At 39.9% G+C, this 19792-nt stretch overlaps 1 protein-coding gene across 1 annotated transcript; it reads left to right on the forward strand.

Moving 5' to 3' along the window:
- The first annotated feature begins 16321 nt into the window (after positions 1-16321).
- Tmem229a (transmembrane protein 229A) lies at positions 16322-19214 on the forward strand. Its single transcript, XM_005333932.5, has one exon. The coding sequence runs from the start codon at positions 17218-17220 to the stop codon at positions 18322-18324; it is 1107 nt and encodes a 368-aa protein (XP_005333989.2). The 5' UTR covers positions 16322-17217; the 3' UTR covers positions 18325-19214.
- The last annotated feature ends 578 nt before the right edge of the window (positions 19215-19792 follow it).

Raw genomic sequence — 19792 nt, forward strand, 5'->3', positions numbered from 1 at the left:
TAACTTTAATTATTTGCCAGTTGTTTATTCTAGCTCCTATACTCTTAACCAGAAATAGGAATTGATTTGTTGTCACATAATATTAAAAAATGACCATGTGTAACTCACATAATGCATTTCATGTAATAAGAAAATTTGTGGTCTCAAAGAACTTTCTTATGAGGTTTTGCTTGCAAGGAAAAGAACATTTATGAAATAAACAGTTCTTCCAATAATGAAATATATATGTATAATTGAAAATTTACATTCATCAAGTTAGCCCCCCAAAAATAAATACGCCATGTACATTCTCCAGTAGGGATGCTGAGTAGGATTCATTCATCAACTCCTTTTGACTGATGGTGTCTGTTGAATTCTTTTTTTTTTTTTTTTGAATAGTATTCTGAGATAGGTCTGCACTTACCGAGAAGAAGCACTGGAGCGATTCTGTCTGCTATATGTGTGAGCATGAGGAATGGCAAGAGGGCCAGTCTCTGTGTATACATGCTCTTTGTGTTTCCACGTTTCCTTTTCCTTCAATCTTTCTTCCCTTCCTCACACTATTTTTCTACAAAAGTATTTCCCGGAAAGAGGGTTGCATGATAAGGATTTATGCAGCTTGGTACTGAGAAAGAAAGAGGTGTTCCCTCCCTAGAACTCCCTAAGAGGAAGAAAGGATGAAGAATTGGAAGAGGAACGTGTTGGAGCCCAGTTAGATACCTTCATCACCGGTTAATTATTAAAATAAAATGTGGAAGGGCAGGAAACATACAAGTGAGCTAGCTCATGTCAATATCACCAGACTGTACTGACATATAATCTCATCGAGGAAGTTCAAGAATTTGTTCAAACAACAGCTCATTTAATTCAACATTAGCTTCCACAGAAGTTGCATGATATCCTCTTTGTGCAAGTTTCTTGCTAATGGCTATAAGAGCTGCCAACAGTAACAGTACTTGGGACACACCCTGTGAGTTTTCAAAACAACTAAACATGAGGTGTTTTGATAAATTCAGATTAGTGATAAAAGTAGCATGTGGTAAACTGTTAAAGGTGGCACACTGGCAACTGGGCAAGTATAGTCAGGCCTAGCTTTATGGAGGGTGTATCAATCAATATCAACAGGTTTTAGAGAATGGATAGGATTTGCCTAAGCTCCAGGAGAGGTCCAAGGAGTTATGGAAGTAGGAGGAATAAGGTTGGGAAAATGTCATTATTTGATCTTGACAATTAAACTAACGCTGTTGGGCATTCTGTTATAAATCACAAATATCCTTTGTATATTTTTGACTAGGGTAATGAAATCTACAAAGTAGCAATCTAGGGAAGTTATACTGACAGCAATGTCCAAGACAGACTGGAGGAGGGTCAATACACTTGTGCTGGGTACATCAATTTGAGTATTCCTGGAATTGTTCTGGCTGAGGCAATAAAGGTCTTAATGAGGACTAAAGCACTGGAAATAGAGAGAAGAAAATAGATTATAAAAAGAGAAACTAGGGAGTAAGAATAGGCATGACATAATAGCTACTAATTATGAAAGAGATTTAAGGAGTCAAGGTTCTTACATTAGGAGAAAAGAAACTCTTTCTCCCAACTGGAATTATATCCCTCATGTGAGTACGAATAGATGTTGTGCTTAGTGCTTTTAAATCTGTATTAGTATTTTTCAAGTTTTGTGGTCACTATTTAGTTGTTCAACTCCTTTTATAGACTGAGAGATGCTGAGGAGTAGAGTTCATGCTCTGGCTGTGTTACAACTGGTAAAGAAATTGTTGAATGTATACAAAATGAAAGGAAGGGAAGAGAAAGGAAAGAAAAGGAAATATCTGTTTCAGAGGGAGATATATTTAATGGAATTTTTTACATGGGCAGATGGAAGTCACAGTATATCATTCAAAAAATACATTTATATTTTTATTTAACCATACTCATTTTGTCAAAGATTATCTTTATTACTGTTCACTCAGTGCAACCCATGGTATTGTCCACCCCCCAAACATACATTCTCAGTATCAAGTTTCTGCTATAAAATTACCTCTCAAGATTCTCTGGTCCCATCTTAGAGGGAAATATTTATTCTAAAAAGGTGTTCAAAGGTTTCAGCAAGTCTTCTGGAGGGGTATTTAGTTACAATAAACAAAGGTTTAAAATGTGAATATGTTTTATCTTCCAATTGAACTTTAAGGAATGAATTTTTAAAAATAGGGCTTATGAAAGATTCTTAAAGAAATGCTTTTCACAGAAGTTATTAACAGCAAAGTTCTCTGAGGATTGGCTAAGCAAATTACAGAATAGTGATATGAAGGAATTCTTCCTAATTTTTACCAATGATGCCTTAACAGATGATCAAATGGAAAGATGCTCCTGAATCATCAGTGACCAGCACAAATTACCAATTTTAAAATGGATATATGACGTAATCCCCTCTGCGTCAGACTATAATATTATCAAAAAGTAATATGCCAAAATATTAACAGTGATTATCTATGAGTTGTGTTATTATCATGATATGTACTTGTTTTATTTATTTCCAATTTCTTCAGTAAGAAACTATCTTTTGTAATAATCTTTAGTTTGAAGAACAGTCTTTATCATAGTCACTTTTGTATATCCCCAGCACAGCACAAAACATTGCACTGAAATGTTCAATTAATACGGAATGAAATTATATTAAACATGATTATATTAAAATTATAAATTAAATCAAAATTATTTGTGATGTAAATATAATAAATTATTGATAGGGAGCCTTGTGATAACCAAAACTGAAGTTAGCAATGCATCACCAGCATGACCAATCTCTGGAGAAATGTAATCCTACAGGTCAGTTAATAACTATAGCTAAAGGAACAAAACTACCTTGTCACTAGGTAGCCAGAGGCAGAGCCTGAAATTTAGCAAAGTAAGGTTCTATGGTTTAGATCTGGAATGGCTCCCATTTCCAGACTGGGGCTTTTGAGAGTGATTGAATCATGAGGGCTCTGACCTCATTGATAAATTAACCCACTGATGACTGAATGGACCACTGGAAGTGAGACCTAGTTGGAATAGGTAGATCACTCAGAGCTTGCCCTGGAGGGTTTATCTTCTTCCCAACCCCTCCTCACACTCTGCTTCCCCACTGCCATGCGCTGAGAGCTTTCCTCCAGGATATTCGGGCTTACCTCAGGCCCATGGCAATGGAACCAGCTAACCAAGGACTGAATCCTTTGAAAATATGAAGCAAAATAAATCTTTTCTCCTCTAAGTTGTTCTTGTCAGGTTTTATGATCACAGTAATGAGAAGTTGACTGACACAGAAGGTAACACGTAGTACACTGACTCATAAGAGCTGTACCCTCCTCACCTGCGGGTCTAAGAAATCCAGGCTAAGAGCCAACAAGATTGACTCAGCCTTCCTTAACCAGCCTTCAGGAATTTTAGTGAAAATAACTTCTCAGATCCTTCCTATGGTCTGAATGTGTCCCCACAAAAACTCCTACATTGGAATCCTAACCTCCAAGGTAACAGTATTGGAAGGTGGGGCATCTGGGAAGTGATTAGGTCATGAAGGTGGATCCCTCATGATTGGGATTAGCACCCTTACAAAAGCGACCCCAGAAAATCCCTCATCCTTCTCATCTTCTAAGGACACAGCTAGAAGACTGCTGAAACAGGAGACAATTTTTTTTGCTGCACACTTTGAGTTCACCAGAACTTTGACTATGGACTTTCAAGCCTTCAAAAACACGATAAATTTCTGTTGTTTATAATCCACCTAGTTCATGGCACTTTGTTATAGTAGGCTGATTAGACTAAGAAACCCCTGGTCAGTGAGCTCATTCATACAGACAAGGTGGGTACTTGGAATCCTTCATTTAGCAAAAGACATCTTCTAAGAGAGACAGTGCGGTATGGAGGAAGGAGCTTTGGGATTCTAAATGAGAAACAACCCTGCCACTGGCAGCATGTGTGAATTTTGGTAAGTCATATTTTTGCTTTTACTTGTTAGGTATGAATTCCAAAAAATAGCCCTGTCATCAAAAGATCAAGAATAAAATGAGGTGATAACTGGAAAAAAATTAAGTGCAATAACTATTAAACTATAAAATATCTTAATTTTACTCCTGGTAACTAATTGAAAATTTTACCACCAAGTCAGCCTCCAGAGAAGACTCAACAGAAGTAAATTCATGCCACTCTGTAGTGCAAAGGGAAAGAGCTTGCATTGCAAAATATTTCCACCTGAGGCAGTAAACAAATTCCACTCATCTTATTGACTTCCTACCTGCTCACTACCTACCTCTAGAGCAGAAGAGACCAGGACAAAGTGAGCAAGCACTTAGCAAGTGTTCTGTCCTGCTTTGCATATTAGGAAAGTGGTTGTTGAGTTCTTGTTTATGAGGAAAGGACCTGGCAATCTTTGTATTCTGGCATCAAATCTGATCCCTCCAGTGCTTCACACCTACTGGGCTCTATCAAAACTTCTCATCTCGATTCTAATAATTAAAAAATAACACTTAACAACTCAGCCTAAACTGTAATCTCTGTGAGAACAAGATCCACCTTGTTGGTGTTCAGCTTTGTAATTTCAGTTTATGGCAGAATGCCTAAAATGCAATGGGTGCTCCATAAATGTATGAGACAAAATAGCACTGGGGCTGAAAGGAAGGAATGACAGATATTTGATGTATTAGGTATGTGGATTATTTAATTGAAAGGAAGTCAAAGGGTCTTAAAAGCAGGCCCAGAATCAAGGTCCTTCTAAGTTTGTATTGCTTCTGTCCACTCAAGTGGAAAGAAGAGACTCTCTCCGGACTTTCATTATCTGCTTGAAGGCCAGACTGCAATAGGGAACACACTGCTTTCCATCTCAAGTGTCATCTTCTAGCTCAGAAAGTAAGAATGAGGCATGCAGCCACACCTGCATGGACTTTCATTGCTAGATGATGTTTATTTCTTGGGCTTATTCAAATTCCAAAGAGAATGTTCCTACAAACTTATTTTTCCATATTTAGGACAATTCATTCTTGCCTCATAATCGTCTATAGCCCCTCAAAACTGTCTACATTCCCCATTCTTCCTCTCTCTTATAGAAGAAGGACTATATGCACTTTCAAACCATGTTAAACTGGTGGGTAATTATACCCTGCGACTGCCTCCTTGCACATAAAAATTTGTCTGCCCTTTCTCCTATTGAATCTGTCTTTGACAGTGTACTCCAAAGAAACTTCAAAGAATGAATGGTAAATTGCCCCTACAACAGATCCAGACACTCATGAGACTTGATTTCCATTTCATAAATTGTATTTTTTTTTTAAGAAGGTTAGAGCCACATGCAGAGCTTAGCTAACATCCGGTTTCCATGGACCACTTTTTTGGTTGGTGTTTTAAAGTTAAGCTGTTGTGACATTACAAATTGCTTTTTTTGTTTGTTTATTTTTAAAGAGAGAGAGAGAGAGAATTTTTTTAGTATTTGTTTTTTAGTATTCGGCGGACACAACATCTTTGTTTGTATGTGGTGCTGAGGATCGAACCCGGGCTGCAGGCATGCCAGGCGAACGCGATACGGCTTGAGCCACATCTCCAGCCCATCATAAATTGTATTCTTTACCTACCTTAATCTGCGCATCATTGCATCACATTGCTATGTGAAGCTTGGAAAATTGGATAGATTTTCTCCCAAAGTCTTCAGATAAGCAATTATGTTTAGTGACTTTTATTTTTTCTATACCAAAAATGTCAAAATATACTATCCCTTAATTTGGGGGAAGTTCACCAGGTACAAATAAATAGTTAAATAGATTAACACATACATCTATTTGTTAAGTCATTGTACTAAACCAAATCAAACTTTTATAAGTCTGAGAGCCATGAACAGGGGTGTTCAGAACTGGAACAGAGGGTGTGGTTTTGCTTAACTTCTGGATCTAGTAACATGTCCTAATAGTTGACAGAAATACATGCTATATTTCATACTATTTTCCTGTTATCTAACCTTCAACCTCTTCTTTCTCACACTGGTACCAGACTACAACCCTTCCACATACCCTCATTTGTACAAATAAACAGCTTGTTACAGTCTGGACCTGTTGAAGGCTTGGCCTCCAATTGATTAAACTACTGGGAGGTGGTAGAAACTTTAGAGGGAGAGTTGAAGAAAGCTGGCCACTGGGGTATGTCTTTGAAGGGTATATTGGGACCCCAACACTTTCTTCTCTTTCTGTCTGCTTCCTGGCTAGCATGAGGTAAGCAGCTTTGCTCCACTACACACTTCCTCTTAATGTTCTGCCTCACCACAGGCCCAAAACGATGCGATTAAGAGACTGTGGAAGGAAACTCCTGAAACTATGAACAAAAGTAAATCTTTCCTTTAAGTTGATACCTCAGGTCCAGGCAACATAAAGTTGTCTAAAACATAACCATTTTCTAATGTACAAAGATGTAGAAGAAGAGATAGGATAAAATACATAACATTGTGAAGAGGAAAAAACTACAAAATGATGATGTAGGTTGATAGTTAAAATAAAATGCATGATAACAAAAGGGAGAAAGTAACTGCAGAAGGGCTAAGGGTTGTTAAATAAATATCCCTTAGAAGAAGAAGAAACAGAATGATCTCTGTAGCCATGACATATTCAAAGTGGTTTCAATATGATACGAAGAGTGGCACAAATGAGCTTTAGTGCCAAGTGTCTACGCTTCATGGCTTTGCTTCAGATTACTGAGAGGGGAAAAAAAATGCCTGTTTGATTTGTTCCTTATGAAACTCTATCACAAAGCCAGTGATCTTGTTTAAGACACAAGGAGTTAAAAAGATCACTGTTTAACTAAACTGCTTCCAAAGCGCAGCGTCCTGGAATTTGACCTGGTTATTTTGAAACTCTTTATAAAAATAAATAAAAATAAAAATACAGCCTAAAGGAAATCTATATTTGTAAAGGTGTCCAGATCCCTACACCAAAATACAAGGGGGGGGGGAGGGAACAGTCTTCACTTTATTTAAGGTACTTATCCTGGCAGTCTTGACTTAACCTTGACCTGGGTTTCTCTTTCTTTCAGCCAAAGGAAGCATGTTTGGTCTGGACCGCTGTGAGACTCTAAAATCACACACACAAAAAAAAAAGCCAATTATGATCTGAAAAACTAGATTTGTTCTTATTTTGTCTTTTAACAGGCCTGAATGATATGATAAGAGAAATTGCATAAGGCAGTAGCCACTTTAGCAGTGGATATAAAAACCTTACCATAAGGATTTGTTAAAACAAATCTCCTAAGACAGAGTTCTCTGAAATCAAAGTGTTTATGGAGCAGATATAGATGCTAGCCAGGGAAGGACCAGGTCCTGGGACAAGCTCCTCGACTACCAACAGGCAATATGTCAGTGGACCCAGGAGCCAAGAATATTTTGATAGTGAAAATTTGGGGAAGGAAAGCACCAATTGTTCGCACTGAATCTGCATTGGCTATATATAAGTAGGGCGGGGTAACACTAGATGGGAAATGTTTTAGGACAGGACAGCAGTCCATAAGGAGAAGTACTTGTTGCTTCTGGATGGGTTGGGGTGAGTAGTCCAGGCAGTTTATACATAAACAGGAAGCAGTGGTGCATGGGGGTCAGTCAGTAGTTTTAAATCAAGGCTTTAACATATATTCAAGAATGTGGAACAGCAGTAACCATTCACTTCAACCACTGTCAGTTTCCTGCCGGTTACTGAAAAACCCAAAGCCAAGTGCCATTACAATACAAGCTAACTCTTATTATCCCAAAGTGCTCTCCCATACCACAAACTAGCCCTGAATTCAAAAGCCGGTAATATTGTGGAGCTCAATGCAAAAAGAGCACAGCTGGGCCCAAGAGGAACTTACAAATCTTGGGAGTTCCATGAGAAAAACAAGGGACTTCAAAGGGGTCAGAGGTACCTTTCTTGCATTCTCCAAGGGGTCTTGGAAGTTACTGAATATTCCTTCAGTTCCTTCTTAGGTTCACAAGAACTGTTAAAAGACAAAATTACAATAAATCTTAGTTTCTGCAGATCTTAGTTGGCTTTAATTGCAATTCTAGAATTGGGAAGCAGTCCAGACCAAAAATAGTTCAGAATGCTATCCTACCACATGGGCGGCTTATATTTATAGCCACAGACAAGGAAGTGACATAGAGAAAATGGAAATGAGGTACAGAGACAGCATTATTGGTTATAGTTCATGTCTGTTTTATTTGAACATGGCTTGAACAGGCCTGTTATTGGCTGAGATTCAGCTACTCATTACAAAAGTAGGTTACAAAGTATTTACACATCATGTTAGGTTACACTTAGCTATGTACTGGGACACCTTAGGCTAAATTTGAAATACGTACAGATCCAACTTTAGGCCAAACTTAACTCAGTTCAGAAATTCTCTTATTTTGGATAACCTCACAATTTTGGCCTAACTTTGTATTTCAGGGTTTTCTTTCAATTTTGAGAGGTTGTCCAAAACTTGTAGAGCATGTATCTCTCTCCTTTAACATCATTAATGGACTTATTTGGTCTCAGCTTTCAACAGGCAGTAGTATATAAGTAGGTTTTGTAAGACGGCAACAAGAGAACAGGACAGTAGTGGCAAAAATATCAACACCAGGTTATTTGAGGTTACTTATTTTTTAAGGCTTAAAACAGAAGGGACTTCCTGGTGCTGACTCAGGCAATGTGGAAAAAGTAGTGTTTTAGGTTCTGTCTTCTTCCTTAAAATTTCAGTTTGATTATGTGCCACTTAGCATGAGTGACTTCATTTTGCTTTGGTCTGACCTGCTGGACCCTAGTACAGGAGCTCAGTCCAAAACAATGGCAATCCATAAACATGTTTAACAATTTCCTCCCTTTGGGAGAAGGTCTCAGCTAGGTGAGAGATTGCCCAAATCTTAAGGCATTAGTGTTACTCTCAGTTACCATCATTTGGGTTTCTGGTCTCAACATATTATTCATAGGTTATGGTGTCCTCGTGATCATGCATCTCTTTGAGTTTTTTTTTTTCTTTCAGCCAAAGAAAGAATATCTGACATTCAACAGATGGCTGAATGCATATATTTAAGACTTTTTGAGAGAATAGTGCACCAAGGAGACACTACTATGACTCTGAGCAAAATAATGGCAAATTTGAAGAATGCTTATCCAGTATCCTCAAGAACCAAATCAACTAAAATTGAATAGAACAAAGAATGAGCCAGATGAGGATTCTACATCTCAACCATGTAGCTGGTTATTTTGCAGCTGAGTCTCTACAAAGCCCATTGCACTTATCCCTGTGCAACAAGAAGCAGTAGCAACTACTCAGTCATCTCCCAGTTCAGCGAGTAGGTCTTCTAAATTAAAGCAGGAAGTGACAATTTGCAAGTTGTCCAAAGATGCTACTGAATTCTAACTACAGCAGTATTGTGCAAGTGAACAGGACAGGCATAAGCTAAAAAGAAAGAGGTGGAAGAGTCTCAAAATGACAGGGAGTCTTGGTACCAGGGTCTTGTGGAAATCTGCTCACATCATGAAGTCAGCAACATCTCATGCTGGTTTATAGTTTAAATGTCTTTGATGTTGATCTAAATAACAATAGAGATAAGATTCTCTAAAGATTAATTGAGTATACTGAGAATGAAATAACATTGTAATGGCAATATGCATACCATGATAAATTATGAGTTTATTCAAAGAGATTCAAATAAGAAGAAGTTTTTAAAGGCATCAACAAAGAGGAATTCACAAGATATTTTGAAACAATAATCCTTGGCCACCAGGATTAACAACGAGAGTGGCACTAAACTGAGGATGAACAAATAGTTCTGGGCAGATGCCTTTGAAAGTATTTGTTGTGTAAGGTTGCAGTGGCCTTTTTGCAAAAGAGTCTTTTGTGAAAGTTATTTTCAGACAACCATATGTGAGAACCCTTCCTTCGTAATTACCAGGTTTTTTTCCTTCTTCTTCTTTTCTTCTTCTTTGTTAAACTGACACAAGCAACTCCATTTTGAAGCTTTCACATTGGGTGTCAGGCATTTCGGTGAACTCTTGTGTGGCCTACAAATAAGGCATGAAACATGTTCCTTGAAATTCATACCAGCTTGTCCAGCTTTGTCTTACAGGAGTTTAAGATCAGAGCAGTTCTCACTCTCGGTTGGAGAGTTGAAGATGACTATGTATTAGAGAAAACTAGAAGAATTCAGGATCCAGTCCAGCTTGTGAGTGTCATAAAAACTCAAAAACAATGAACAGGTCTACAATCTAATAAACTATGGCTAGCTTAAAAGAAATAGTTTCCTTAAATTTAGAAAACAAAACATTAAAGTAGCCCATAATGCTTCAAATAAAAAAGTTATGAAAAGGGCCAGGGGTATAGCTCAGTAGAAATAGAGCACTTCCCTAGCATGTGCAAAGCCTGGGTTCTTGATCCACAGCACTGCAAATAATTAAATACCTATAATTCTTCATTAGTTCCTTCAGCTTTATATAATTCATTCCTTTTTTTTAAAAGAGAGTGAGAGAGGGGAGAGAGAGAGAGAGAGAGAGAGAGAGAGAGAGAGAAATTTTTAATATTTATTTTTTAGTTCTCGGTGGACACAACATTTTTGTTGGTATGTGGTGCTGAGGATCGAACCTGGGTCGCACACATGCCAGGCGAGTGCACTACTGCTTGAGCCACATCCCCAGCTATAATTCATTCTTATTCTTCATTTTTTTTTTGAAAATTTCTTATCCAGTTCAAAGATATGGGAAACCTGTTAGAGTTCTTTTTATCCTTTTCATGAGCCTTCTTAACACAAAATTTCAGGATTATAGTCGCTTTCAAGAAATGTCCAGAAAGGCATCTGAATAAAGCAATTTAACTGTGGAGAAAAAGACTTAGAATAGCCATGATTAGAGATCTGATGATAGTTATTTCCATGGTGTACATAACAATATAATAATTGGAATCATGACTGATAATACTATATCAAGATATAGCAAATTTCTAGGAATCACGTACAATTTTGGATCACATATTAACAACATATCTATACAAACATAATTTGAAAAGAAGTTTAAATATCATTTCTTATTGGACAATGCTTTTCATGTAATTTAACAGATAAAATTAAAAGTCTTTTTTGGACTTTCAGGAGCCCCCTGAAAATCCCAAAGTAAAAGTTCAAAAAGACTTGATTTTAGAATTTGATTTGGGGAAGTTTGTAAAACATATCCAAAGATTCAAAATACTTAATTAAAGTAGGTTCACAGACCATCATGAAATAAAACCAAAGATTACAAAGGCAAACCCAGGAAAGTCACAAAGCTATAGAAAAACCTTAACTTTTTTAAGACTCAAGTTTTCTTAAGTAATCAAAGACTAAAGAAAGAAAACATGAAACACAGATAAAATAAACTTCATAGAACATAGACTTTTTGCTTCCTAGGCTAACCACCTAAGTGAAAACAAAACAAAACACAAAACTGACCAATGAGCCAAGAAAATTCTTCTGTTTCACTAAAGGGACCAAACTCTAGTTTTACATCAGTGTAATTCTAATATCATCACTCAATTTTTATGAAAACACTTACAATTTCCTTCTAATCAGAGCCAACTTGATCACACATGAAATTTCTTTCACAGGATTCTTTCTCTACAAACCACTCACAACGTTCCATAACCTTTAGCCATTTGCCCTTCTTTTCTTTTCTCTCACATTGGAACAACCAGCCTACTTTAAGATTTTCCCTCAAACAAAACACATCATATTCCATAGCCTCCCTCATAAAACAGGCCTTCCTTTCCTACAGGCACAGTTGTTTTCCCTATTTTTTTTTTAATGTGGTGCCAGGGATTGAACCCAGTGCCTCACACATGCTAGGCAAGAACTCTACCACTGAGCCACAACCAAAGCCCCAAAGTGATATTTTTGTGGTGGTGTTGGGGGGGGGGGGTTGTTGTTGTTTGTTTGTTGTTTTGTGGTGCTGGGGATTGAACTCAGGACCTTGTGCATGAAAGGCAAGCACTCTACCCCAGGGCTATATCCCCAGCCTTGTTTTTCCTAATTCTAACTTTAGTTTCCATATAGTATCTACCATTTTAATTCCTAGCAATTGTGCACCCAGTACTCTGTAGGCTAACATAACTTCTAGATATGTGTTTTCTCAAATTACAAAGTTGTTCATGTTTATGAACAAATCCAGGTACAATCAGCTTCTCTATACCATACAAAAACAAGATAAAGTACATAAACTTTAAATTTATAATTAATGATCAATGTTTTTGTACTTTATTTAGAAAGGACTTGGGTATCTAATTATCTATCAATCACTTTAAGGTTTGAAGTCACAAAAAAGTTTTTTGAAGCTATGAAAAGTTCATCTATAAATTCCTATGTCACTTACGTATGCCTATTTTGCCCATTTTTAACAATTATGTTTGAATTGCTAATGAAAAGCAAAGCTAGCCATCATTTTAAGCTTTTGTTTGTTTCCTTTTGAAAAGGCAAAACCAAACTAACAACTCTATCAGCTTACTCTATTCTAAGAAAGGCCTCTGAGATGTCAGACACAGTTACCCTTTCTAAAGTCCCTCCTCATCCCCCTGGGTCTCAGCACCCACAGGTTGCCCAGGACTGCTATGAACATAGGGGCCTGTGTGAGTCCTCGATGTAAATACTAGGTAAGGGGCCCAGGAAAGAGGACAGAAGAGAATGTGAAAATAAAAGAAAAATTTTAATGAAATCACCATTCAAGAGCTTTTCAAAATGGAGTCCTAAGGCTAGGGGTGTAGCTCTGTGGTATGGTGCTAATCAAGCACTGGATTTGTTCCTGGCATCCAGGGGAAAACATTCAAAATGAAGTCAAGAGGGTATGAGGAAGAGGGACTTATGCACTTGTGATTGGCTGAGACTCGGCTACTTGTTATAAGAGTAGTTTACAATATGTCTACATATCTGAGAGGTTATGGTTTACCTATGTATGGAAGAACCTTTAGGAGGCAGCTGCAAGTCAATCTTAATTCATCACATCTTACCCTATTGAACTTACCTAAGCTTTCTCTCTTTTTTTAGTGAGGGAAAACCTTGGGGACATGGGGCCAGGGATTGAACTCAGGGACCACTGAGCCACATCCCCAGCCCTATTTTTTATTTCATTTAGAGACAGGGTCTCACTGAGTTGCTTAGCGCCTCACTGATGCTGAGGCTGGCTTTGAACTCATGATCCTCCCGCCTCAGTGTCTCCAGAGCTCTGGATTACAGGTATGGGCCACCACAGCCAGCTCTAGACTTTCTTCTTAATGCTATGTTTCCTCTGTACTTTTTTGGTTCCTCCTATATGTAATGAAAGGCATCAAGCATGCTATACATCTAAAAGATTACAACACTGAACTTGCAGCCACTAGGTAATAATTCACTAAAGATTATCACAATCCTCCAAAGGAACATATCTTTCCAACTCTTAAATCTTTTCCTGTTCACACTGACTAACCTGGCTCCAGGAGTTGTACCAGCTTATAGCTACAAGGGCCAGTCCACTAAAGTCAGTGCTGGTTCCACATGGACTGTTACATCTCTACATTCAAGTTACAGCTTCTTAGGCCCTGATAGCAAGGAAGAAGCCTATATCTTTCACAGAAGAATAATGCTTTAAAGTATGTTTTGAATGGTTGTCCCCAAACCTAAGGAATCTCAAATTGATGCTATTTTACTGCAATTTCCTGTTTCTTCATATTTACATTCCTTTCACCCTCATGTTCATCAAGTTTTTTTTTAAAGTTCCTGGGTTTATAAATCTATTATGGCAAACTCTACAGCTTATAGTAGCAATAATGAACTCAAAAATATATTCAAAGCTGGGCATGTGTCATGTACCTATAATCCCAGCAACTCAGAAGGCTAAGGCAAGAAGAACTCAAGTTTAAGGCCAGCCTGGGCAACCCAGCAAGATCTTGTCTCAAAATAAAAAATAAAAAGGGCTGGGGATATAGTTCAGTGGTAGAGTACTTATCTAGCATGTGTGTGGCTCTGAGTTTGATCTCCAGTACCACGTGAAATTAAAAAGAAAAAAAGAAAGAAAGAAAAGAAATCATAGATCCAGAAACACAGTTGGCATAATTGCTGTGTACTGTTGTTGGATGTGATTTGTCCTCCAAAGGTTCGTACTAGAAGCTTGATCCTTTATGGGAATAGTAAGAGGTCACAGAACCTTTAAGAGATGAGCCCAGTGAAAGATGATTAGTTCACTGGGGGTGTGCCCTTGAGAAAAAATAAATAAATATAATGTAAGAAAATAAAAATATACAAATAGAACCTCCAAGTTTTCTTAAACCAAACTATTTTTCTACACTCCCTGGGATGAATTCTAGATTTGATTATAGCATAAGACCTTTCAAGTTTTCCTTGCATTATTAAGCAAAGCTAGAATAAACAGAAGACTTGTGCCAGTGAAGTTTTATTTACTACTTCAAAATGATTCAAGTTTAATCTAGCATATATTGACTATATATTGCTATATTTAGAATAAAGTGCTTTTCCTTGTCTGAATATCAACTATGGAGAAAGAGCACCTTTGTTTTTAATGTATAAAGTTGGACCAGGATAGTTTATTGAATAAAATAGCAAGTCAAAAGAATCACTTAATTTTATATGTACTACTGGCTGATTATTAACATTAATCATAAGTAAATTTTTACACAGATATAATAAGATTATTTTCATATCAATTTAATTAATTATACACCTCTCAAGGAGAGAGTGAATCTTATTACATTATTATTATCATAGTAGTTGCTCAAGCATTGGGTAACTGGTCCTGCTTTTGTTTTGCAGCAGCTTGATGAGCCTGCTATATGACACCTCTGTCCCTGGGGTGACAAAGACAACTTCCACCCACTGACTTTTTTCAGTTACAAAGAGTCAGCAAAATAAACAATGTTAACAAAGCTGAAAAACAAATATCTTGCCCTTATACAAATGCTGATTATTATCATAGTTTTTTTTTTTTTTGCACCAAAGCTAATTTCTGTCATACCTAATTCACAAATAACTGCCATGGATTATAGCATGAGGGGTTGAAATAATTAAGAGGAGAGACTGGGGTGGAGGTTGTCTTAGAAATGATCTGCAAACAAAAAGAAATGGTGGGGAGGATGTGGAGAAAAAAGTTGGTGGAATTGTGAGTGAGTACAACCACTATGGAAATCAGTATGGAAGTTCCTCAAAAGACTAGGCATGGAATCACTATATGAGCCAGCTACAATACCCTTCTGTATTTATCCTAAAGAATTAGCATAATATAGTGATACATGCATACCCCTGTTTATAGTAGTGGAATTCACAATAGTCAAGCAATGGAACAAGTCTGTGGTATACATATACCCAATGGAGTTTTATTCAGCCATAAAGAAAAATGAAATTATGTCACTTGCAGGAATATGGATGGAACTTGAGAAAATAAGCCAAACTCAGAAGTCAAGGGTCAAAGTTTTCTCTCATATGTGGAAGCTAGAGAGGAAAAGGGAGAAAAAAAAGGTAGAGGGGGTATGTTATGAAAACCAAAGGGAGATCAGTAGAGGAGAGGAAAGGGACCAGGGGGAAGCAGGAAGGGAGGAAGGGGAAAATACCAAAGAGTGATATTGCCAAATTATATTGTTATATTGTGTGTGTATATGAACACATAACAATAAATCCCACCATCATGTACAATTACAATGCACCAATAAAAAAACGTGAAAAAAATCTGCCTTAGAATGATTATTTTTAAGGGGAAAAAGAAACATAAAACCTTTTATCCAGTGAGGACAGGATCTGAACTCCTTACAAACTAAACTAAAGCTATACCTACTTTGTGCCTAGACATGAATTTAGGGAGATGAAGGTAGGGAAAGGAATTAATCAGTATAATTGACTTCTAAGGTTCTTTCCATTTCGAAGCTTACAAAATTGGGAGGAAAATGTAGAAAACGACACATCAACATTCTCAACCCCCTACACCTTCTCCTTCTAAGAGAGAGAAGAGGGGAGGGGAGGGAAGAAGAAGGGAGGGGAGGGGACAGGAAAGGAGGAGAGGGGAGGGAAGAAGAAAAGAGAAAAAAGAGGGGAGTGGGAGAAAGAGAGGAAGAAGAAGAGGCAGAAAGACCCTTTATTTCACTCTTTCTGGGATGACCTAGTTCCACAAAGAGAGAAAAAAAAAAAAACAGCCCTGGGGTGTGCCAGTCGGAGCAAAGATACTGTTCTCCACTTGAGACTCACCCTAAGACAGTCAGAGCAATACATTTCCTCTTTTCCAACACCCCAACTAACTCAACCTTCTGGAGTCTCTGTCCTTGACCCTGAGTAAACTGGCCCTAGGAAAGCACAGGGACCAGGGAAAGAGACTGAAAAAGTGGATCAGGCCCTGCAGCAGCATTTCAGATTCCGTGTTATGCTCGGGCAGGCAGGCGTGGAGTCCCCGGTTTACTCTCTGTGACTGGGACACAGCTGGCTTTGAATAAGAACATTAAATATACAACACCATAGTTTGGTCTTGGGCCTGGCCTCCGGCCGGTGGCGCCCAGCCATTCGTCTCCGCCAGCCAAGGCCTGGCCCTGGTTTCCGCTACACAGGGAATGTCCAACAGCTCGCAGTCACACCTGTTAGGTGTTTCTCCACTCCGCGTCTCCGCCCAGCTAGCAACCCCCGCACCGCCGGGGACCCGGGTGCAGAGCGGGCGAAAAAGGACAGAGAAGTGGGACCCGGCCTTCTGGAGTAGACCCCCGCGAGACTCGAGACTCGGCGCGCCAGGCCGGGGCGGGGAGGGGGGCCTGCGAAGGCGGGAGAGGTCGGAGAGGGGTAAGGGAAGGCCGGGGGAAGGGCCGTCGCTGCTCGCGTTACGCTTCCAGAGCCTGCGGCAGAGGCGGCGGGGCTGAGCCGCGGAGGGGATGGTGCTCGTACCAGCCTCTGCGTTTCTCCGCGCAGCCCGGCCTCGCCTCCCCTCGCCCAGCCGCCGCTCTAGTTAGGCCGCGCAGAGTAAGCGCGGGTGTCGCCGGCCGCACGTCGCCCGGGACTGGTGAGGAGGGCGCGGCAGGGGCAAGGTAGGGGACTCCGCGAGCCAGGCGGCCCTAGCATCCCCCCAGCGCACAAACCCCGGTGGTACGGGACCGCGGCCAGGACGGAGCACCCCGCTCGCCCCCCGGAGACCGGCAGCGACCCGGAGGCAACGCGGGGCTCCGCCGCTCGACTCGCAGCTCCGCGCACCCGGCGGCCGCGACGCGGGTTCGGGCGCCCGAGTAGCCTCCGAGCCCATGGCCGGCAGCGACGTGGACAGCGAGGGGCCGACACAGAGGGGCGGCGCGGTGCGGCGTCCGGGGCCCCCCAGCGGGCTGGGAGGAGAGGCGGGCGCCCACTGCCCGGAGCCGCTGTCCACTGCTGAAGCGCCGGCCGAGGGCACCGCGCTGCCCGCCTGGATGCGCCTCTACTTCTATGGGATGCACGGGATCACCCTGGACGTGCTGGTGTCCTCGGCATGGCGCTTCGTTCGCAGTCCGGACCTCCGGATGTTAGGCTTCTCCTCGCCCTACCGCTGTCTCCTGCACTCGCTCACCCACTTCGCCCTGGAGAAGATCTACCTGCAGCAGCCGCGCTGCCCCAGCGCCTTCGTCTTCAATTTCTTCCTTTACCCCTCGGCCCACGTGGGGCTGCAGACCCTGGCCAGCCAGGCGCTGCTGCTCAGCCTGGGTGGCGGGCCGGGGGGCGCGGCGGCGCCGGGGGCACTTGACCTGGCGCTGCAGTACGTGCTGGCGCTCTACCACTGCCAAGTGTTCCTGAAGCGCTTCCTGCGCTTGAGATACCGGCAGCAGCAACAGCAGCGGAGGGGCGCCCTCCCTGGCCCTCCTGGAGCCCGCGCCCCTTCGGGAGCGAGTGGCCGGCGGCGTCGACCCCGCGGCCCCAAGGGCGCAGTAGGAGCCCCTAACCAGGGGCTACCAGACCTGCTTCGTTTTCTTTTCTTCGGAATGCATGGATTTTTGGATGAGATCTTCTTTACCTTCTTCTTTAATGTGCTAGGACATGGGGACGGGGCAACCAATGGTCACACGTCATTGTGGTCCTTCTTTATGTATGGCAGCTGCAGTTTTGTGGTGGAAAAGCTCTACTTCCACCTCCACTACAGCCGCGGCTGGAGCACCTGGAAGCGGGTGCCCATATACGTGATCTTCATCTATGCTTGGGAATTTTCCTGGGGTCTGGGACTTCGCACGTGTGGGGCTTGTTCCTGGGACTATTCTCACTACCCGCTCAATTTTATGGGTCTCATCACCCTGATGTATTTACCTGGCTGGATATTCCTTAGTGTGTACCAGGACCTGCTTTCCAACGTGTTGTGGCGGGTGCAGTATGTACCAACTAACTAAGACCCCGGGGAAAATAAGAAAAAAATAAAGAGAAGAGAAAAAGTCATTGGAGTCCCACAAATGGACGCAAATTATTTTTACACTTAAAATGAAGTGGGTTTTTTTTTTAGTCCTTTAATTTTTATATACTTTACTAAACGTTTCCAATAGATTTTATTCGACGTCTTAGCTTTTCTGACTACTTAGAACCTATGTAAAATACAATACTTTGAAAAACTCAAAAATAAAGTACTTAACTCATTGATATTTTAAACCTTTACAAGCCCAAACAGCAAAACCATTATACCTTAACATCGGAAAGCTGTAATACTCGGCTGGATGTAGATGGGTGATAGCTGTTAATTTTTCTTTTATAATATGGAAGTTCAAACCAGAGAACAATGATTTTTACAGAATTTAAAAAAAAATCTGATTTAATGGTTTGTTTACTTGCTTTCTAATCCAATTTCATTTTCACTCTTTACCATATTTACCAATGAGGGTGGAAACTACAAGTCTGATACTTCCGAAGTTGCAGTTGGTAGCTCTTTAAAGTGCCTCTGTCTTGCACACATAAAAAGAATTTGACAAATGTGAAAAAAAAGAATACTATGAATATATTTTGAAATAAGAAATCTTTTCTAGTAACTCAAACAGGTGACATTGTGTTAGGATATTTGATCACATCCTACAAATGACTGTTTTCCAATGTTTGTTAGCCTTAATTACCAAGCGTATCAATGTTGATTAGATCCTGTATTATCTGTGGCTGTATTTTTGTTACTGTGCAATAATGTAAATTGTTTACCCTGTATGTCCAAGGGCCAAGTAAAGTTAACACTACCCAAGCTTCAAGCATAGAAACATAGTATCTTGAAATAAAATGAACCTGAATGTTCACTCTAATAACAGTAGGCCTAATTGTTTTCTATGATTATAAATAGGTGTTTTCAGCGTATTTCTGTCCTGGTTCACTTGTAAACCTTTCTTTTTTCTTCTGGGCCCAGAGTTCTGGGTTAGGCCTGATGTGGTAATGTACTTTATAAATCAATAATAGCTCTTTGGTGATTTGTTAATGTCTGAAAAGTTCAAAGTTAAATGAGATGATGGAAATTGTTTTAAGAAATCATGTCTAATTAATTAATCATGCACTTTGAGGTTATTTATTGTTTTTCTTATATTTAGAAAATGCAAATATATAGGGTATAGCTTAGCTAAGGATGACTAGTACTTTTCCAGTTTTCATTACAAAGATAATTTTTAAAACTTACAGTGTGTAGTCATGCACGCACCAATGCTGTAAAAAGAGATGTTTTTCTGTTTTTGAAAATGTTTGCTATAGGAATAGAAAAGAATATGTACTTAGATCTGGCTAAGTCAGATCTAGTTCTAAGAGTGTTTTATTATTTCAATTCACTCTCTGAGATTGTGACCTAAAACATAAGTAATGCTATGTTATCAACCCTACTAGTGAAAGGGATTGTGTCAA

Source organism: Ictidomys tridecemlineatus, chromosome 2 (genome assembly GCF_052094955.1).
Source record: "Ictidomys tridecemlineatus isolate mIctTri1 chromosome 2, mIctTri1.hap1, whole genome shotgun sequence".
Classification (NCBI taxonomy): domain Eukaryota; kingdom Metazoa; phylum Chordata; class Mammalia; order Rodentia; family Sciuridae; genus Ictidomys; species Ictidomys tridecemlineatus.